Source organism: Triticum urartu, chromosome 2, assembly GCF_003073215.2.
Source record: "Triticum urartu cultivar G1812 chromosome 2, Tu2.1, whole genome shotgun sequence".
NCBI classification, from domain to species: domain Eukaryota; kingdom Viridiplantae; phylum Streptophyta; class Magnoliopsida; order Poales; family Poaceae; genus Triticum; species Triticum urartu.
Window position 1 is genome coordinate 720,323,215 of NC_053023.1, and position 23,236 is coordinate 720,346,450.

A 23,236-nucleotide genomic window follows, 5' to 3' on the forward strand; every position below is an offset into this window, starting at 1 on the left:
AAGTGCCTAGGGCCTATATCATGCATCAAAACTACTTTTGACCATATAAATTTGACATGCAAGCTCAAGAACAGGGTCACCTAAGCAGCAAAAAATTGCAATGAATAAAGCACTAGAACAAAAACTAATTGTACCAATGGAGGAGTCACATACCAAGGAACAATCTCCCCAAGCAGTTTTGTGAGAGGTGCTTTGAGCAAGGAGATCGAAAATGGCAGCAAAGAGGGCTGGAACCTGTGTTTGAGTTGGTTTTTCATGTTTGTGGGAGGAAGAAGAAGAGGATCGGTGCAGGAATAAGTGGAGGAGGGCCACCATGGGCCCACGAGGCAGGGGGCGCGCCCTAGGGGGGTAGGCGCGCCCTCCACCCTCGTGGAAAGGTGGCTGACCCCCCTGGTGTGTTCTTTGTTCCATAAATCCTCAAATATTCTAGAAAAATCATATTTAATTTTCAGGGCATTCGGAGAACTTTTATTTTCGAGATATTTTTATATTGCACGGATAATCAGATAACAGACAGAAAATTATTTATTTTATTTTATTTAATATAAATAACAGAAAGTATAGTGAGGGTACATAAAGTTGTGCTTCTAGTTTCATCCTTCTCATGGTCATCAAAAGGAATCCACTAACAAGGTTGATCAAGTCTTGTTAACAAACTCATTCCGATTAACAAGAAACCGGAGAAATTTCGAATAACACTAAGTTTCCTCAACGGGGATATGCACATCCCCAATAATAAGTATATCATATTTCTTCTTGACAGTACGAAGAGGAAATTCAAAACCTCCAAATATAATCGATGGATTTTTTCTGATAGAATTGATACTATGAACTTGAGGTTGTTTCCTCGAAAAATGTACCGTATACTCATTACCATTAACATGAAAAGTGACATTGCCTTTAGTGCAATCAATAACAGCCCCTGCAGTATTAATAAAAGGTCTTCCAAGAATAATAGACATACTATCGTCCTCGGGAATATCAAGAATAACAAAGTCCGTTAAAATAGTGACGTTTGCAACCACAACAGGCACATCCTCACAAATACCGACAGGTATAGCTGTTGATTTATCAGCCATTTGCAAATATATTTTAGTAGGTGTCAACTTATTCAAGTCAAGTCTATGATATAAAGAGAGAGGCATAACACTAACACTGGCTCCAAGATCACATAAAGCAGTTTTAACATAGTTTCTTTTAATGGAGCATGGTATAGTGGGTACTCCTGGATCTCCAAGTTTCTTTGGTATTCCACCTTTAAAAGTATAATTAGCAAGCCTGGTGGAAATTTCAGCTTCAGATATCTTTATTTTATTTGTAATAATATCTTTCATGTACTTAGCATAAGGATTTGTTTTGAGTATATCAGTTAATCGCATACGCAAAAAGATAGGTCTAATCATTTCAGCAAAACGCTCAAAATCCTCATCATCCTTTTTTCTTGGATGGTTTGGGAGGAAACGACATGGGTTTCTGAGCCCAAGGTTCTCTTTCCTTACCATGTTTCCTAGCAACAAAATCTTTCTTATCATAACGTTGATTCTTTGATTGTGGGTTATCAAGATCAACAACAGGTTCAATTTCTACATCATTATCATTACTAGGTTGAGCATCATTATGAACATTATCATTAACATTTTCATTAGGTTCATGTTCATAACCAGATTGAGTTTCAGCATCAGAAATAAAGATATCATTTGGATTATCAGGTGATTCGGCAATAGGTTCACTAGAAGTTTGCACAGTTCTATCATTTTTCTTTTTCTTCCTTTTAGAAGAACTAGGTGCATCAATATTATTTCTCTAAGAATCTTGCTCAATTCTCTTAGGGTGGCCTTCAGGATACAAAGGTTCCTGAGTCATTCTACCAGTTCTAGTAGCCACTCTAACATCATAATAATTTTTCTTACTATTTATTTCATTGAGCAATTCTTTTTGAGCTTTAAGTACTTGTTCTACTTGAGTGGTGACCATGGAAGCATGTTTACTAATAAGTTTAAGTTCATCTTTGAGATTAGCCATATAATCACCCAAGTGTCCAAGCATATTTGAATTATATTTTTAGTTGTCTACCAAAATAAGCATTGAAGTCTTCTTGCTTAGCCATAAATTTATCAAACTCATCTAAGCATGGGCTAGCAATTTTAGTAAATGGGATTACAGTTTTATCATATCTATAGAGAGAATTTACCTTTACTACCTGTGTCGGGTTATCGAGGTCTGGAGGTTCTTCAATAAATAAAGGATTAAGATCATATGTTTCTTCGACAGGCGGTAAATTAAGACCATGTATTTCTTCAATAGGAGGTAAATTCTTAACAGCTTCAGCTTTAATACCTTTTTCTTTCATAGATTTCTTTGCCTCTTGCATATCTTTGGGACTGAGAAATAGAATACCTCTCTTCTTCGGAGTAGGTTTAGGAATAGGATCATTAATTGGAGCAGGAGCTGGCTCAGGAGGTGCCCAATTATTTTCATTTATCAACATATTGTTCAATAAGATTTCAGCTTCATCTGGTGTTCTTTCCCTGAAAAGAGAACCATCACAACTATCCTGGTAATCTCTGGAAGCATCGGTTAGTCCATTATAAAAGATACCAAGTATTTCATTTTTCTTAAGAGGATGATCAGACAAAGCATTAAGTAACTTGAGAAGCCTCCCCCAATCTTGTGGGAGACTCTCTTCTTTAATTTGCACAAAGTTGTATATTTCCTTTAAAGCAGCTTGTTTCTTATGAGTAGGGAAATATTTAGCAGAGAAGTAATAGATCATATCCTGGGGACTTCGCACACAACCTGTATCAAGAGAATTAAACCATATCTTAGCATCACCCTTTAATGAGAACGGAAATATTTTAAGGATATAAAAGTAGCGATATCTCTCATCCTTAGTGAACAGGGTGGCTATATCATTTAATTTAGTAAGATGTGCCACAACAGTTTCAGATTCATAACCATGAAAAGAATCAGATTCAACCAAAGTAATTATATCAGGATCAACAGAGAATTCATAATCCTTATCAGTAACACAGATAGGTGAAGTAGCAAAAGGAGGGCCAGGTCTCATCCTAGCATTTAGAGATTGCTTACTCCATTTAGCTAATAATTTTTTAAGTTCAGTTCTATTTCTGCAAGCTAAAATGGCAAAAGAAGCTTCTTGATCAAATAAATAACCCTTGGGAATAACAAGTGATTCTTCATCATCACTTTCATCAGTATCATCAGATTCAATATTTTCCATTTCTCTAGCCCTAGCAAGTTGTTCATCGAGAAAATCACTAAGTGGCATAGTAGTATCAGGCATAGAGGTAGTTTCATCATAAGTATCATGCATAGCAGAAGTGGCATCATCAATAACATGTGACATATCAGAATGAATAGCAGAAGCAGGTGTAGGTGTCACAAATTTACTCATAACATAAGGTGAATCAAGTGCAGAGCTAGATGGCAGTTCCTTACCTCCCCTCGTAGTTGAGGGATAAATCTTGGTTTTTGGATCTCTCAAGTTCTTCATAGTGTCCAGCAGATATAAATCCCAAGTGACTCAAAGAATAGAGCTATGCTCCTCGGCAACAGCGCCAGAAATTAGTCTTGATAACCCACAAGTATAGGGGATCACAACAACTTTCGAGGGTAGAGTATTCAACCCAAATTTATTGATTCGACACAAGGGGAGCCAAAGAATATTCTCAAGTATTAGCAGCTGGGTTGTCAATTCAACCACACATGGAAACTTAATATCTGCAGCAAATGGTTTAGTAGCAAAGTAATATGATAGTGATGGTAACGGTAACAAGAGAGTAACGAAAGCAAAGTAATGTTTTTGGTATTTTGTAGTGATTGTAACGATAGCAACGGAAAAGTAAATAAGTGTAAACCAGTATATGGAAAACTCGTACGCAATGGATCGGTGATGGAGAATTATGCCGGATGCGGTTCATCATGTAACAGTCATAACCTAGGGTAACACAGAACTAGCTCCAGTTCATTGATATAATGTAGGCATGTATTCCGAACATAGTCATACGTGCTTATGGAAAAGAACTTGCATGACATCTTTTGTCCTACCCTCCCGTGGCAGCGGGGTCCTTACGGAAACTAAGGGATATTAAGGCCTCCTTTTAATAGAGAACCGGAACAAAGCATTAACACATAGTGAATACATGAACTCCTCAAACTACGGTCATCACCGGTAAGTATCCCGATTATTGTCACTTCGGGGTTAACGGATCATAACACATAATGGGTGACTATAGACTTGCAAGATAGGATCAAGAACTCTCATATATTGATGAAAACATAATAGGTTCAGATCTGAAATCATGGCACTCGGGCCCTAGTGACAAGCATTAAGCATAGCAAAGTCATAGCAACATCAATCTCCGAACATAGTGGATACTGGGGATCAAACCCTAACAAAACTAACTTGATTACATGATAAACCCCATCCAACCCATCACCGTCCAGCAAGCCTACGATGGAATTACTCATGCACGGCGGTGAGCATCATGAAATTGGTGATGGAGGATGGTTGATGATGACGACGGCGACGAATCCCCCTCTCCGGAGCCCCGAACGGACTCCAGATCAGCCCTCCCAAGAGGTTTTAGGGCTTGGCGGTGGCTCCGTATCATAAAACATGATGAATTCTTCTTTCTGATTTTTTTTCTCCCTGAAACTCAATATATGGAGGTGGAGTTGGAGTCGGAGACGCAACAGGGGGCCCACGAGGTAGGGGGCGCGTCCTAGGGGGTGGGGGGGCGCCCCCCACCCTCGTGAGAAGGGTGTGGGCCCCCTGGTCTTCATCTTTGGCGAGGATTTTTTATTATTTATTGTAAGGTATTCTGTGGAGTTTCAGGTCATTCCAAGAACTTTTATTTTCTGCACATAAAACAACATCATGGCAATTCTACTGAAAACAGCGTCAGTCTGGGTTAGTTCCATTCAAATCATACAAGTTAGAGTCCAAAACAAGGGAAAAAGTGTTTGGAAAAGTAGATACGTTGGAGACGTATCAATGGCTTCCGCCGCCGCCCTCGCCAGCGCGATGGCGACCTGAAGAAGAAGATGGAATAAGTAGAAAAGAAACAAGACTACCTCAAGGAAAAAATCAGAGCGCAAACGAGAGATGAAACTTACCCCACCAAGACCGGGACTGGGGTTGGCCTCCCATCCCCGCCGCCGTGCTTCCTCTTGGCCGGCCTCCCGGCCCTGGCCGGGTCCGCCGTGCGCTTCGGGGCCTGGGGTTGCGGCGCGACGCTGTCTTTCCCATGCGGGCGGCTCGGCGCCGTCCCATGCAAGGACCCGGGTCCGCCCGTGTCGCCGCCTCCCCCACCCAACGCCACTACACCAACAACTAGCGTCAGCATCGACCATTCCGTGCCGCGGTCAGCAATTCAAGACACATGAAGAAAAACACGAGACTTACCTGCGCGACGCCCAGCGCCGGTGTTGGACTCGGCCTCCTCCTCTCCGCCATGCGCCGCGGGCTTCTCTGGCGCCACCAGTGCCACCTGCGAACGAGGCCCGGCGTAAGGATGCCGAATCATGTTCAGAAGTATCCCACCCGTCGCGTCAGGACGGATGAGAAGGTGTGCGGCGGCAAAGTAAGAAGACCGGACACTCACCTACGGCGCCGGGTTTGACTGGTTGTACGGCGCCTTGCCGAACCTCCATTCCTCCCCAAGGTTGGCCTTGGAGATGCCATTCACGTCGTGTGCGATCTACTCCGTGGACAGTCGCGTCGACCCCATGCGATTGGGATCTTGAAGGCCGACCATTTCGCCGATGAGGCAGGAGCGTCCCTAAAGCGGAAGGACCTGGCACCTGACGAATGCGGCGAGGAGGTTGGTGCCCGTGAGCCCCTCTTGCATCCTCATCACCGTCACCGCTCGCAGAGATGACGATCTCCTGCGACGGCGTCTGGGCAAGTAGCCCCAGTTCGTCTTCGCCCGCGGAGGTGCGATGGCGAAGGCCGGAAGGTTGATGCGATCCGCACCAAGGTTGCAGACGTAGAAGAAGGAGTTCTGCCACTTCTTGGCAGAATCCTCCAGCGGGATCTTGGGGAAATACGCCCCCGACCGCTTCGAGATGATGGCGGCGCCGCAATCGGCGAACTCCCGGGCCGACGGGCCCTGCTGCTTCAAGGAGAAGAAGCGCGCCCAGAGGTTGATCGTAGGCTCGACCCCCAGGTATCCCTCGCAAAGGGTGACGAAACCGGAGAGCTGGACGATGGCGCCGGCGCCAAGATGATGCGGCTGGAGCCCGAAGAACCCCAAGAACGCGCGGAAGAATGTGCTCGCCGGCAGCCCGAACCCGCGCTCGAAGTGTGTGAGGAAGACCACGCGCTCCTGCCCCTCGGGCCGAGGCCTCTACTCGCCGCGCGGCAGGCGAGGCGGACGTCCGGCTCCCGTGGTAGGCGCTGCGTCGCCCGGAGTTGGGTGATGTCCTCATAGGTGACATTCGAACCCATCCAGGAGCCCGATGGCAGCGACATGATCGAAGGAAGAAGAAGAAGGAAGATGGACGGTGAAGGAGTTTTGCTCGGAGCAGCGGGCGCCGCAGTGCGTCAGTTGCTAAGAGCGGAGCGAGAGCAAAGGGACAGGAGGGCGCGAGCGAGAACAATGCCCGCCGCCCCCCTGCCCCCCAATTTATAAACCTCGGTTTGAACGTGGGGAAGTGGGATCGTCTACACGCGCCCGTTCCACTACCCTGCAATAAGTGCGCACGTACACGCGAAGTAACTGCCCGGGGAAGATTCGGCGGACTTCTCGGTCCTCGCCATGGCCGGGATGCCACGATCCGGTTTCCAAGAAAACCGGCACACAGTGGGTGTTGCCGGACCCGGCGCTCGCAGAATCCACCTTGCTTAAGGGGGAAACTGCGAAGGCCCACTCATCCGAAGACGGCGGACCTTCACAGCTTTGGGGACTACTGTCGGGGGGATGGACCCCGGGAAGGCAACGGAACCCGGATCCTCTTCAAAAAAGAACGGGGTTGGCACCACCCCGCAATACCGGCACGCGCTTGGCCGGGTCGCTCGACCCGTCCAAGCCCTGCAAGCCGGCCAGACTAGCCGACCTGGCAAGACGCGTTGACTCGGCCCCAACAACTAGCGCAAGACAGCTGAACCCGGCACAACCGAAGCCTCCTCGACAAGCCAGCACCACCCGTGGCGTGCTACGCAATCCAGCCACGGGTCAACTCCCGTCCCATCTAGGCCGTATGATGGGACGAGACTGAAATCAACGATGACCGAGGAAACAGTGCCCCGCCCATGCCTCTGGTTAGCAAGAACGTGGCCACAGTGCCCCTCACCTACCCGCTGACTAGGGCCGGCATGGCTACAGTGCCCCAGCCTTCACCGCTGACGACAGCAAGCGGCAACCTGATGGAGAGCACTGTACACGACTCGACTCGGCCACACCCTGACGATCGACAAGACGGCGCACAGTCCCCCTAGGCATGTGGGGCCTGCACCTAGGGGAACCCGGCGAACCACAAGCCCTCAGCGGTACCCAGCCCGGGTTCCCGGACACCGACAATACGGAGCCACCGACTTGTAACATTACCATTGTACCCCCGGGGGGTTGGACTATAAAACCCCCCGGGAGCCCACGATCAAAGGAGAGAGCAAGAGAGAGGGCAAGCAGAAGACACATACAAGAGAAAAGCAAGCAAGCATAGGACTAGCCACAAAACAGCAACACCGGAGAGAAGGAGCAGCCCAAGCCTTGGCCAGCTTCCTTCCTCCTCCATACAGCTCCAGGAGCAACATTGTACTATCGATCATCCAACTACACTCGGCAGGACTAGGGGTATTATCTCTCCAGAGAGCCCCGAACCTGGGTATGTCCGGCGTCCCGCGCCCGCTCATGCCAACCTCGCCTCTGGAGTCCACCAGCGCCCTCAAGCCTCCTCCTCTCTTTAGCCATCCCTTGGCATCTGCCGTGCGCCCACCACGACAGTTAGGTCACCTCCTAGCTCTACATTTTTCCATGGCATCCATCGTCATGCACTTGTTTTCTTTGTATTTATTGTCCCCCCCTCTTCTCTCCAATTGACATCAAGACTGACGTTGCTCCTGACGTCGACTACAACCCTGATGACCAGTCCTTTGCAGCAGAGCTTCCAGGCAAGCAAACCCCCTTGATCATTCTGATATCGCCCATTTCCCTTCTCTCTTATGCTTGCATTAGAACTGCTACTGCTTTTGCATGATCGTATTCTGATGCATAGCCTACTTTTGTGACCTGCTTTTGTACCTTACTTGCTTAACCTAAACTGCTTAGTATAGGTTGGTTAGTGATCCACCAGTGACCCCTCACCTTGTCCTAGTTGTCCCCGCTTGATGACCAATGACTCGACCAGCGTGATCGATGTCGAGAGCCCGACACATCATATCACCCCCTTAGTTGTACGACACTGCAGGGTTACTATCAAGTGCTGAGGGTGATACCTCGTGTAGCATGTCTGATGAGATCTCTGTAGTGTAGTTAATTGGTCGTGGTCTACGGAGGGTGATTCCTCCTTCACCACTCCCGATAACGACCATGTCATACAAGTCATCAAGAGTTAACCCTCGAGGGTGATTCCTCTAAGTTCACCTTGACGATTACATCAAGTGGAAACCATCAAGGGTGATTCCTCAGATCCCCCCTTGGTGTTTTGGATACACGGTTACTTTGACTTTACCCAAAACCGTGTTAAAGACGGGTTGGCCCCGAGGGGTACCCGTGAGAGTTACTGTTACTATAGGACAGGAGGGATAGGCGGTACCACCCCGGTAGAGTGGACCTGAGTTCCCGACAGTCTCTTGTGAGTCGGGTCGACCATGAGTGTACCATGAGTTGATGTGAAGTCGGGTTGACCTAGAGGGTCCCAGCGAGATTTCTATGTGGCATGGCCGGGCATTCTGGGCCCTTGCCGTAAGTCCACGAGACGGGGCGGCGGAGTCACATGATCGTTACTGCGTGCTCCCAAGACACTAATGGTTTGGATATGTGATCCAAGTAGGCCTCTGGACTTTTCGCACTAACCACCACGCGGGAATAAGTATGGGTACTCTGCATCGTATGTATCAGCCGAAAGCTCTTCAAACGTCAGCGACTGAGCGGCGCGCGCCCGGGTGGCCCGCGTAAGCACCTACCTTGTATAAGGAGGCAACCAGGACTAACACTGACCGTGTATGCAACATGTAGGATTGCAAAGGGCGATGGGCCCAAGACCACTAGATGCTTAGGATGTAGACCGGTGTGCTGGCCTCTACGTTGAGCCTAGGTAGGACATCGGTGTGTTGATCGGCCAAGGCTGGTCATGACGTGATGGTGTGCCCGACCGGAGTTGATCGAGCGTGTCGGGTAAGTTTGTGCACTCCTGCAGGGAAGTTTAATCTATTCGAATAGCCGTGTCCACGGTAACGGATGCTCGGAATTGTATCCCGGTCGATACAACTAGAATTGGATGCTGAAGCATGAGAAAATGATATGATTGTTGTGGGATTGCTTTCTCAAAGGGAGTCGAGAAAGGATCTCTGGGCGTGTTTAATACAACTTACTTGCTATTTATAATATGCTATTATGTACTCTTCTAAATGTTGCAAGATGCTAGTCTTCGATAGGCTAGGCTTCCCCTTCTCTTCTAGCATTCTGCAATTCAGTCCACAGATACAACCCATTCCTTTGATATCGATGCATACTTAGTATAGATCTGATGTAAGTCTTGCAAGTACTTTGGATGAGTACTCACGGTTACTTTGCTACTTCTTTTTCCCCTATACCCAATTGCTGCAATCAGATGACGGATCCCAGGAGCCAGACGCCACCACCGATGACTACTACTACCCCGAGGGTGCCTGCTACTACATGGAGGTCGCCGACGACCAGGAGTAGTTAGGAGGCTCCCAGACAGGAGGCCTTGCCTTCTCGATCATCATTGATGTTTGTGCTAGCCTTCTTAAGGCATAATTGTTTAACTTATGTCTGTACTCAGATATTGTTGCTTCTGCTAACTCGTTTGTGTTCGAGCTTATGTATTCGAGCCCTCGAGGCCCCTGACTTGTAATATAAAGCTTGTATTTCTTGAATTTGTGTCTAGAGTTGTGTTGTGATATCTTCCCGTGAGTCCCTGATCTTGATCGTACACATTTGGTGTATGATTAGTGTACGATTGAATCGAGGGCGTCACAACCGGCCTAGTAGTGTATGAAAAAATCTTGTGGGCCTTTGTTTGGGCCGGCCTTTTTACCTTATATGGGCTACTGTTGGGTTGTGCTACGTGTCATCGTATCATAGGCGCGTTCCATCCATTGTATGAATGACATCTATCCCAACGCTAAGCTGACACATGGATCCTTCAGCGAATAAGAAATTTACACATGGAAAATTTACATTGGTACGGACCGTTAGTGGGTTATCGGATCCAGAACTGGACCCGATAGCTTAACGGCGAACCGTTACGGTGGATGCCACGTGTCGGTTACCCTTGATGAAAACACTTCCATGACGCGGTATTTATCGTCATGGAAGTGGACACTTCCATGATGATAATATGATAATTTAAGTATTGTCATGGAATATTTCTATGAAAGCATAGATATGACTATCTTAATTCTCTCATAAAATCGTCATAGATGTACATGCATGACAGAAAACATGACCTACTGTGACAAACACGTATCATCACGGAAGTGTGTTTTTTGTAGTGCTTGGTCGATAATGTTGATGGACATGTTATTTACTTCTGTAATGAAGCTACTAGAATTGCTAAGCCTGATCCTAAAGATAAGAATAAGCCTGTTGTTGGCATGCTCATTGTCTCTATTAAAATAGAAGATCATTGTTACCATGATTTATGTGATTTGGGTGCTCGTGTGAGTGCTATTTTGTTTACCTTATATCAAGAGACTATGAATGATATTGCACCTGCTGAAATAGAGGACGTTGATGTTATTATTAAGCTTGCGAATAGAGATACTATTTCACCACTTGGGATTGTTAGAGATGTTGAAATTTTGTGTGGAAAGATAAAATATCCTACTGATTTTCTAGTTCTTGGTTCTCCACAAGACGATTTTTGTCCCATTATACTCGGTAGACCTTTTCTGAATACAGTTAATGCTAAGATAGACTGCAATAAAGAAACTGTTAGTGTTAACTTTGGTGATGTGTCTCATGAGTTTAATTTTTGTAAGTTCCCTAGACAAATTTGTGATAAAGAATTGCCTAGTGAACTGTATGCTCTATGTCGTTTCCTTTGTTTTGCCTCATCACAAGCAGTTCATCCGAGTGAACTTTATGCCCTATGTCACACACACCTTCATCTGGGTGACCATCTCTGTTGTGTTGGGTAATCAAAAATAGTTCATCCAACTGAACGGTATGATGTCTATTGCACACACCTTGATATGGCTGACCATTTATGTTATTCTGGCTCATCACAAACACTTCGTATGGATCAATTGTATGTCACGTATCAAAAATAGTTCGTATTATTGGGGACGATTTTATTACGACGCCGTTTGCGATTAATGCATCGCACACAGTTTGGTCGAAGGGTCTCTAATTCATGTGTCACGTTTGGACCATCCTGCAGTGGTGTATGAGTTACATTAATATCTTTACATAGTGCTCTGTTTGTGACAGATTGTTGTTATACTTGTTTTTAGTAGCTTATGTTTGCATTTTGTTGTACCTATAGGGGTGTACGAATTTTAAAATGTGTTACCATGTAGTAGCTAATGATGAATTGCAATTTTATATTTAGTCCATGAAAGGCATGATCAGATTCAAATCTTATTTACACTAACCTACCGCATGAGTTTTGTTTAAGTTTTGCGTGGATGATGTTTCTAAGGCCGAGGAGAGACAATGTTATAAGATGAATTTGGAGAGATGCAAGCGCTCAAGCTTGGGGATGCCTTGTCCCCAAAATACTATTTAAAGAGGCCTCAAGCTCCAAGCCTAGGGATGCCCCAGCATCCCCCTCATCTTCCTCAACATCTCTTAGTATATCTCGGTTGAGCCTATGTTCTTATTGTTCACATGATATGCGTTAATTCTTGGGTTTTTATCATCTATGCCACTAGTTGTGTCTCACTACTCAGTTTTGCCATTAGAAATTACAACTGCTCAAAAATGTCATCGTTTCGTGAGATGTTTTCTCAAAAATGCCATTAGATATCACAAAAATGCTATCATTCCATTAGATGTTTGCTCAGACATGCCATTAGACATCGTTATTGTCCGGTCAAACTCGTTGACCATGTTATATGACAAAAATACCCTATACCCACATGTCAGATCTCTCTATCTCAAAATGATAAGTGTGGACCTCACTTGTTCGGAGTAAGCAAGCGAATAATTTTAGAGCAAATAAGAATGTTGTTGGGATCAAGTGGGACCCATACTTTATTGTAGTGAGATAGAGGGGGAGCTGACATGTTAGTCTATAGGTATTTTGGTCATTATAACATGGCAAATGAGATTTGAGCTGACAATCATGGTGTTGAGTGGCATTTTTGAGCATGCGCCTAACGAAGCGAGACATTTTTGAGCAGTTAAAATTCCTAGTGGCAAAACTGAGTAGTGAAACACAATCAGTGGCATAAAATGATAAAAAAACCCAATTCTTAAAGCATCATTTCCTTCCTATTTCTTTTCAGCAAACATGCACCATGCTGGCTTGAGAATGGTTCTTGGTGGTCCAAATATTTATAGAATGTTTTATGTGCTACATTTATATCTTTTAGAGTCGTGATATTTATATAATGCAATATGTGGGCCAACTGCATAGATGCATGGGGCACCCCCATGGGTACTCCTCTAGCCCCTCATGACCTTCTCGTGATGTCCAAGAACGACATATTTTATTTGATTTTTTATCACCGAGAAACCATATTTCTTGCAATTTCCAAAAACAAGTACTCCAATAACTCGTACTGGGCACTAGATTAATAAGTTAGTATAATAAAATAGTATAAAACTATGCCAAAATTATGAATACGTGATATAAAAGTACCATAAACATAAAAATATGTGTAAATTGTCACAGGTGCACCAGCACAAAAGTCGATGCCATTTCCTAGCGACTGTGAAGACCATTGATCTGGCTATGAGATCCATGCAAGATTTCTTCTTCTAGCCTCTCAAAATAAACACTACCATTTTTTGCACTAGATGGTCAAATTATTACATAATAGAGAACATTATCGCTATATCTTTATGAACATATTTGTAAAATCACAGTTAGTTAATTCTCAATGGACCGAGGCAATATTGTGTTTGTTTACAGAATGAACGTATTTTTTTTCTCACGCCGTGAACTTTTTACAGATTTTTATGAAAAATATATGAATTGAAAATTAGTTAACTAATTCTCAATCGACCATGAAATTGAAATACGTAAGTGCAATACGTAAGTGCAATGATATCTAATATGTATATTAGATTTAAGGGGTCATGGATTTTTGCAGGATTTTCAAAGGATAGAGATTTCACGTGGGATTTTACTCTTCTTTTTATCTATACTATACTAGGAGAGAGGCTATGTCAACAGTGTAATTTTGTTTCCTGGGTACAGAAAATGACAGGAGGATGGACCAATTGGCCCATGGACAGGCAGAGCAGACAGCTAAGTCAGACCTTTATCTCTTGGGACCTGTCTTGTCCTGCACCAACCAAGCAGTGCTCCTATCGTTTGCAGTAGTATCATGTTTTCTTCTCAGGCTTATTATTTCCATTCAATAGATGTACGGGTCAGACTTACTAAGAAAACTGTGTAAGCTCCCGCTCCTATTAGCTTTTCACTTGAATATATGTCTGTTGTGCGACCTGTGGCTGCCCCGGAGAGGATCTCACAACAGACGTCACACGGGATTGTCGCTTTGTTCAAGGATGGGGCTGGGCCAGAGAGAATGGCATTTCCTATTTGGTGCCTTCAACGCCCGTTAACGTGCAAATCGTTAACTGGCGCTGAAGGCGCTCTTGCCTGGGCCGGCCCATCTATGGGTGCCACAGGAGAGACCTCTTCACGGTTTTAGGAAGCCTCACAGCCGGGTTTTTCTTCGATTTTGGTTTTTACTGGACCGGTCTTTTTTAGATTTTTACTTTTCTATTTTCATTTTTTGGCTTTTTATTTATTTTTTATTATTTTCCTTTTCCTTTTTCTTTTTTCTTTTAAACATGCACGAACTGTTTTAAAATTCAATGAAACATTTTTAGAAAATCAAATAACTCCTTTAAAAATTTATGAACTTTTTTGAACTTCAGGATATTTTTCAAAATTTATGACCCTTTTAAAATCGATGAACTAGCTTTTAAAATTTCCCATTGTTTTTAAATTGACGAACTTTTTTTCAAAATTGATGAGCCTTTTTTAAAAATCTATGAAATTTAAAAAAATTGATGAACTTTTTCAAAATTGAGGAAAATATCATTTTTTCAAAATCAATGATTTTTTCTAAAATTGATAAACTTTGTTCATATTCATGAAAACTTTTTCCAAAATTGTGAACTATTGTTGTATTGATGAACTTTCTTGATTTTATTCAAATGCATGAACTTTTCTGAACCGAACTTTTTTTTGATTTTTTACATTTTTTGATTTCTTTTTTGGAGCAAGCGATCTGTCTTTCAGCAGTACCGACCATTTGGTTTTATTTTTTTGGAGCGAGCGAGCGTGCTAGTGGGCCAGCCCATGCGAGCGCCAGCTCGTTAACTGTCGCAAAACGCGCCAATTAGGAGCTCCTAGGGAGAATGCATCGTGTGTGTACCGAGGGCAAACCCTATTTGACGCTCGTTAGCGTCAGAATGTTGTGCTTTCGCGCAGGGAGCCATTGGTTGGGCCGACCCATGAACGGGATCAGCGTTTACCGTTCGATGCGTTCGCTGCCGCTTCCTTCTCTATTCCTTGCGGGGTTTTTTTTTCGTTTTTCTTCTACGATTTTTTCTTCCAGTGTTTTCATTGTTTTGCCTGGTTTTCAGTTGTTTTTTTTCCTTTTTTTTCTTTTTCTTTTTTGGTTCTTTTTTTCTTTTATGTTTCCTTTTTATTTTCTCTTTTGTTTTTCTTATCTTTATTGCGCATTATATAAAAAGTTCACCGCATATTACAAAAATCTTCATCATATTAAGAAAATGTTCATCGTATATTATGAAATAGTGCACCTTGCATTCTAAAATTGTTCATCGTGTATTACAAAAATGTTCATAGTATATAATGAAATTGTTCAACGTATATTAAAAAAAGTTCATTGTGTATTTAAAATTTGTTCATCGTATATAAAAAATTTGTTCAACGTATACAAAAAAATGTTCAGTTGTGTATTTTTAAAAAATTCAGTGTTTGTTTTAAAAAACTCTCTGTATTCTAAAGTTTGTTCAACGCATATTATAAAAATATTTATTTTAAAAAATAACATGATTTGCCGCTGCCTTTTATACTTTAAGACAGGCGCTGCAATTTTACCGTTGTAGGTAGCTAGCTCGGCTGGTTGGCTCGCTTGGATCCAGAATGAGGTCGGCAGTTCGATCCCAACTTGTGCGCTTCGTTTTCGAATTTTTGCTCGACGCGTGCTTATTGGGCCGGCCCGTTTGCGCTTCACTTCAGCGAAGCCGCGTCGCTCGGACGCTCACGGGCGGTGTATAGGAGCTCTCTGTACCGAGCAACCTTGTGCACCGATGCATAACTGGATTCTAGGCCGTTAATTAGATAAAAAAAAGTAATGGGCTAGATTTTGGTCATAAGTTGGACCATACGATTTTTGCACAGACAATCATGCACGGTATACAAATTAACGTGCACTCCACAACACAGACTCATAAAAAAATTTACATGCTTATTTTTTTGGCCAAACACAAACAAGTTTAATATATTTTGAACTGAATGTATGATTTCGGATCCGTTTTGACAGATATCTTTGTCTCGAGAGATCATTGAAATAAGATCAATGTTGAATATATGTTTGAAAATTATTATTATTATTATTTGCCTTTTGAAACTTGATTGACTCAAAACTTGTTGTACTGGAAGGTCGTGCACACAGTAGAGAGAGGTGGATATTTCTCACCAACAAATTACAAACGCATAAATGTTGCACTCAAGTTTCAAGTTAACTTTCAAAAGCAAAAAACAATATATTTTCTTAAAAAGCAACATTGATCTTGATTCAAAGATCTCCTCAAAACAAACAACACTGTTAAAACAGTTCTGAAAGTGAACATTTGGTTTGGAATATATGACTTTTTTTGTTTGGAGCAAAAATAATTGACACAAGTTCATTGATGGGAGAGGGAGATGTGTACTGCAGATTGATTTTGATAAAATAGAAGGACTATTATGTAAAGTTCCAACAAAGCATCTTCCAGGTACATCAAGGTCTCTACATGAGCCTCTATACTATGCAAAAAGCGGATCCATCTTCCTATGTTCCCGTTGCCCTTATATAACACTGGTATGAAGAACTCTACGTCGGTGCATCACGTATAGGGTAGGTGTCTTTACCGTTATTGGTACACAATAAAACATCCAATGTTTCCTCGTGGCCTATAGGGATTCCTTGTATGTCGTGTGGTGTACGGAATGTCCCCACTATGGTCGATGTTGCTTCTATCGGGTGAAGAACCCTCCACCAAATTTTACAACTTAGAATTGTTACAATGCATGGGAGGCATCGGGGGCTTCGTCGGGCCCAACACAAAAATATGACACTTCTAGGTCCTCACAGTTACATCATTTCTTTTCCTTTTTGTAGTATGACCGAACTTGTATCTTGAACCATTGTTACCAAAATCTTTACAAGAAAATGTAGATCGGCCGAGAGAATAGATCAAGAAAGGCATATCATTTTATGTCTAGGCGTCTAATAAATTCCAAAATCCTGAATGGGCACACAACACGATTCTTCACTAGGAAATAATCTATCATCTCATGTGGTGTTTTTCTTAATTTTAAGTAGTGCATGTCAGCGAAGGTTTCCTTTGAAACACTTACAAGGCAATGAGGTAGTGAAAAGAATACTCCCTCCATCCCATTATGTTAGGTGTGTAAGCTTTTGACACGGAAATTAGCACAAGCCTAGTGGAAAATTACCGAGCCATGGTTACATGAAGTTTCCTCCATGATATCCCTTAAAATAAGTGATTGTCTGATCCATGATTACCAATGGTTAGCTTATGCTAATCCATGAGTTGAGGTCTAACACACGCCTTAGATTTTGTTTTTTTAAGCCTAGGCACCTAAGGTTTTTGGAAGAAGGGGGTACATTATAGGTAAAAAACATAATTGATATTTAATTAACCTTGACCATTTTATGTTTTGGAACCACTAAGCAAAACTTGTGGAACGGGATGGCGCAGTGTGACTTTTGACTGCTAGATCTTGAACTCTCAAGGAGCAAGGGGTAACTGTCATTGGACGACTGGGTATTGGAAATTATTAGAATACTCACTGTTCAAGATATCTTCCGATATTCCGATAAATCGGCCGATTTACCGCTTATCGTTGTGTGACCGATAAGATAAATCGGCTGATAAATCAGCCGATATGGCGATAAATCGGCCGATATGCCGATAAACTGGCCGATTTACCCCTTATCATGGGTCGACCGATAAGTTCCCGATAAGCGATATCCCCAACATTGAGAATACTTATGGGGATCCGTGGAAGAAAGAATTGAGCATTTGTTTTAGGCCTCCCCCTGTACACACGTGCTTGGATGAGGCGCTTAGTGTATGAAAGGGTTTAGCAAAAAAATCCCCAATGCATAAGTGTTGCTAAGATTACTTCATTAAGTTAGTTGTTGACCCTAAACTGTGTTTTTATCTAGGTTTGCGTGCTTAACTTTGTTTCTTCTTTGGGTCACCAAACTACCCTCTTACCGTGCCACATCAAAAAAATCCTACCTAGCAACCTTAGCACCTATACAAGGTGGAGCACTAGGTGCAAGAAACACGATTGAAGACGGCTTCGGTAACCTAGACACTATTCACCTTTTTCTTCAGTGAATCCAATCCGCTCCTACGTGGAATTGCTTGGACCAAGCTAGTAGGTTGTTGGTAGGACAGAGCACAAAGCCTCTAGATCCCCTTGGTTTCAGGGGTTGGGGGCATCCTACCCCCCCCCCCCCCCCCCCCCGCCGCCCCCCCGCGCCCGCCGATCAGCGTTACAAGGCCCCTCTATGGATCGCAGGATTGTGAAACAAAGGATTACGAAATAGGAAAATTGTGTTGATAGGAAAACACAAGAATTGACAGGGTTGACGGTACAAGACACAGGATTACAAAACAAAGGGAGAATTGCAGGAATAGTTGTTCAGATGACACATAGGAATTAAAGTGCTTCGGTCCTGCGCAGTTGATTCTATAACAGAGGTTTGACTGGAAATTCAAAATCCTATGTAATTGAGCTATAGGAATTTGGGTTCCACCATTGCTTTGATCCAACGGAATTCCTTAGAATAAATTCCAAATGGATGGAATCCTACAAATATTTTACAATCCAAAAAGAACCTAAAATCTTGTTTCAAAACATCCCTACCTTCCAAAATTGACCTCCAGATTTTTGATGGGTGAGCCCCCAACCCGTTATGAAGAAAGGGCAAATCCCATAAGTGCACGACGTGGGCGCTCAATATCTGAGGTTTTTGCACAATCACCCATGTCTGACGAGTAAGCAAGGCCAAATCAAAATCTCGGTGTCTCTGAAACCAATCCCATCCATGTAATTAGGCCTTCCTTGGTAAAGATGAATTTTGAATGAATTCCGAGGGATAAGAATTTTGTAGAAAAAAATTATTTGGAGCCCTTTGGTTCGTAGGAATGAATTCCTATTCATATGTAGGATAGGAACCAATCTTTCACATTTTAAGGGGACAAAATATTAGCCTAGACCCAATAAAAAAATTCCTACCTAATGAATCAAGTGACATCTCTTTTCTATGGGAATTGAAATACATGTTATCCCACTTTCTATGATTTTTCATTTCTATGATATTCCTATCCTATGAATCAAATGAGGCCTTAGAAATTTCATCGTGTCCCACATGACCAAGGCAATCACTCACTTCCCCGGCTTATGCCCCCACCAAAATTTCCTACCATTGAGATTAGGTCTGAACGCAATCCTATTGGGAGTATGAAACATGATTAGAGTAAGCAGTTAGCACAACCTGAGTCATGTACCTAATCACTGCTTCTTTCCCCTTGCTGATGGAGTCTTTTCCACCCATCCCTGCACCTTATCCCACAAACCGGTCTTGAGAAATTTGAAGGTGCCATTAGTCAGTCGCCCCCACATTAGTGGGTGTTCCCAAGTTGCGAACACACAAATCCACCTGTTGTACCTCCACACATTTTTTTTCTGAAACGGGCAAAAGATTTGCCACGTATATTAATTAAGAGATAATAGAGTTTTGTGTTACAATCACCCCTTGAAAAAAGAAGAAAGTTCATTCTACTACCCTGAATAAAGTGTATGGTTCACTTTACCCCTGATCTGTTTTTCGGCGTTTTCTACCCCCGAATAAACCAAAACCGGACAAAACACCCTCCTGGCTGGTTTGTCTCCACCCGTTGCTGATGTGGCACTAGTCAACGGCGGTTTTGACCTGGGTGGGTCCCCCTTGTCAGGTCTCTCTCTCTCTCTCTCTCTCTCTCTCTCCGGTCGCCGCACCCTGCTCGACCTCGCCTCGCTCCTCCGCGCTGTCGACTCCGCCGCCATCCGCCCCGTCGCCGCTTCGCCGCGCACGCCTGCGCCGCCCCGCCTCCTCCCCGAGCTTCGCGTCGTCCCCGGCCGCCCCCGCGCGTTGCACGCCCCGGTCGCCGCACCCCGCTCGCCTCGCCTCGCCTCGCTCCTCCGTGGCGTTGGCTCCGCACGCCATCCGCCCCGTCGCCGCTCCGGCCGCGCGCCTGCGCCGCCCCGCCCTCCCCGAGCTTGCGCCGCCGTCCCCGTCCGCGCCCCGCTCCGCTCCTCGCCGCTCTGCACTGGCCGCGCCCACGTCGCGCCTGGCGCCCTGCCTCCCCCGCTCGGCGCGCTGTCTCCGCCGGCCAGACGCCGGCCCGGCCGCCTGCCGGCTCTGCGCACACCGACTGCCGCCGCTGTGGCCGGCTGCTACTGCAGTAGGGGGCCACCCCTTTTTTCTTCTATTTCTTTGATTTTTTTAAACCTATGAGTGGGACCCACCTGCAGGCTGCAGGTCAAGTACCACCTTTGACCGTGTCCACGTAACCATCCGGTCTGAGTAAACCACTTAGGGTGTTTTTTTTGTCCGGTGTGAGATTGTTTATGGGGGTAAAGGAACCGAAAAATAGATCATGGGGTAATGTGAACCACCCACTTTGTTCAGGGTAGTAAAATGGACTTTTTTCTTGAAAAAACATGAAGGAATACTCTCCCGGCATAATGGACCCTAGTTTATTAGAACCCGCGGCGACCCAAAACGACGTCTCTCTCTAGATATTGTCGAGGATAACTAGAGGCGGTATGGCCTTGTTGTGGAAAACATGGACATTTCTTTCATTCCAAATAGTCCACGTGGTGAGCATGGTGAGCGAGGCCATGGCTTTCCGGTTGGGAGTGGAAGAATCGATCAACCCGAGCCACCAATCTTTGATGGATCACCTTAGTGGCCAGGTGGAGGTATCGACATAGACAATTTGGAGCCAATCCTTGATCATGCCCCGGAGTCTAATGGCAAACCGACATTTGAAGAATAGACGATCAACCAATTCATTTTCGCGCTTGCATAGGGGGCATGAGCCATAATTTGGCCAACTGCGCATGGCCAGCCTATCCATGGTCCAAACCCTATTTTGGATGGTGAGCCAAGCAAAGAACTTGGCCTTCGGCGGAGCCCCAATTCCACACCATATGCTCTAGGGGAGAGTGAATGATGCCAAGAAACTGTGCTTTGTAGGCGGATTCCTCCATGTAAAGGCCACTTGTAGAGTGCTTCCAAACAATGTCGTCGTCAATATATTCCTGAAGGTGGAAATGACTGATGGGTGGCCCAAAGTTCGAGAAATTGCCAGAAGTGATCAATAGAGAAATTGGACGATCTTGATCTTGTTAACCATGCACTATTCTTCTTGAGGCCTTCGCGCACCTTCCAGTTCTTCATCGTTGACGCCGCGTAGACGAGAGGGGCAATGTCCTTGGGCTTGCGGTTTTGCACCCAAGGAGAGTCCCAAAATGGACTTTGTGCGCCGTTGCCCACGATAATAGTTGAGGAGGCACAGAAAAAGTCATAGTCCGCGTCATCACATGGGTCGCCCATGCCAACTCATGATCTTTGTTGGCTCCTTTCACACAAATAAAGTCATAGTCCGCGTCATCACATGGGTTTCCCATGCTAATCCATGATCTTTGTTGGCTTCTTTCACTCAAATCAAATCCAACGTAGTCTTAGCGCCCAACAAATTTGCCCGTGTTTAGCACTCCCAAGACCCCCATAGGCAATTGGGCGGCAAACGGAGTCCCAATTGACCTTGCATTTGGCCCCAGTGGTCTTATTAGTCCCCTCAAAAAGGAATGCGCGCTTAAACTTGTTAAGATTATTGAGGGTGCTAGAGGGACAACGAGCGGAGTGATAAAGTAGATGGCTTGGGAGAAAAGCACCGACTTGACCAAGATGGTGTGTGCCATGGGCGTGATCATTTGCCCGTCCCAAGGGACCAACTTTGCCGCCGCCTTATCCTCTAGGAATTGGAAGTCAACCTTTTTGAGCTGCCACATGGAGATCGGATGGCCTAAGTATTTCATTGGGAAGGATCCACGCGCCGCCCGAATGTTTTGAAGGATGTCGGGCAAATCTCCAGACCAGATTTGATTTCATCCATAAGAACGCACGGACAATCCTTTGTAAAGTGGATGGATGACTTGTTGAAACTCATCCTCTGAACCAGAGGCATCACAGTATTCAGCGGCCTCCGTATTTTTCATCAATAATAAATCATCCCATACGCCAGTCGAAAAAGAAAGTAGCCCAGGTCTGGACCAAGGCCCAAAGTGAACCCGACTGAAGCACTACTGGGCACGACATGCTCGGGGACTTCCGGCCAGTCATAAACGCCTGCATAAACCCAAGACAAACAGAGGACTAAACCAAACTAGATCACCAATGATGCCTACCCTTCTTCTTCTTTTGTTTTGAAACAAACAAACATAAGCTAATTTGCTCAATAATATAGACAAGGGATTTCAAAACATACAACATTTTTTGCATTACTAAAGGATCAGCTAAACTAGCCTTCAGGTTCGCTTGAAATGTTCTCGTATAAATCGCTCCCCATGCGATGGATACTTTCTCCGGATGTACTCACGGAGGCACTTCTGGTACGAGAAATCGATCCAGACGCCGTCCGTGCGAACTACGAAGAGGCATCTCGACTTCCTGAACTGCGGGTGCCTATCGACCATGATACCGTCAAGCCCACAGCCAATCTTATCTTCAGCGCGTGGATGGTAGGCAAGGATCTTTTCCGCAACGACGATTTCGTCGGCGGGACCAAGGCATTCGCCGTCTGCGTATCTGTCCGAATGGAGGATGTCCTTGATGAGCTGCACGATGGGTTCGACGTCGCTGAGGATCTCGGCCTCCGCGGCCCTCCACGGCACCTGGGACACGGGCTCGGCCTGCTTCGACGCCGGCGGCCGCGCGGAGTGAGGGGGCTCATAGGCGGTTGTGGAGCAGGACAGCAGGCGGCGGGGGGACAGCGCCGGCACGAAGCGCGGTCCCAGGCGGGCGTGGAGGAGGAACGGTACGGCGACGGCGGCCAGAGCCATGCCGACCCTTTTTGGTGCTGTGAGTGGATGGGTGCGTGGGGGAGTGACTGGTAGGTGGTAGCTATTCGAGGAAGAAACTTATCCTTGTGGCCGCACAGCGGAGGGGACGGAGGGGGCACAGAAGACGGCAGACGGGATTGTCGCTTTGTTCGACGACGGGGACGGGCCATGTCCCGTGCATGATGAATTTCAAAACGAATTTAAAAAAACCGTCCATATACACACCGCCCTACACGTGTTTTTTTGGAGGGGGGCCCTACACGTGGGTGCTTCTAGTTTTTTTTAGGGGTGAAGGACACTTTATTGATTAATTGAAAGTTCAAATGAATACAAAAAGGGTAACGTGGATAGCCCAGCCACAAAAGGTGACCCTGGTTAAGAGAAACCAAAAATTTAACCAAGCTATGAGCTTCTTTGTTTGTGTCCTATCTTCGAAGATGATATCACATGCTTCAAAAAG

General features: G+C 44.8%; 1 protein-coding gene across 1 annotated transcript; it reads right to left on the reverse strand.

Moving 5' to 3' along the window:
• Window positions 1-22,091: 22,091 nt before the first annotated feature.
• LOC125534344 (protein DCL homolog, chloroplastic-like) lies at window positions 22,092-22,879 on the reverse strand. The gene has a single exon (XM_048697597.1). It carries the CDS (start codon window positions 22,774-22,776, stop codon window positions 22,243-22,245), a length of 534 nt encoding a protein of 177 aa, XP_048553554.1. The 5' UTR covers window positions 22,777-22,879; the 3' UTR covers window positions 22,092-22,242.
• Between the last annotated feature and the right edge of the window lie 357 nt (window positions 22,880-23,236).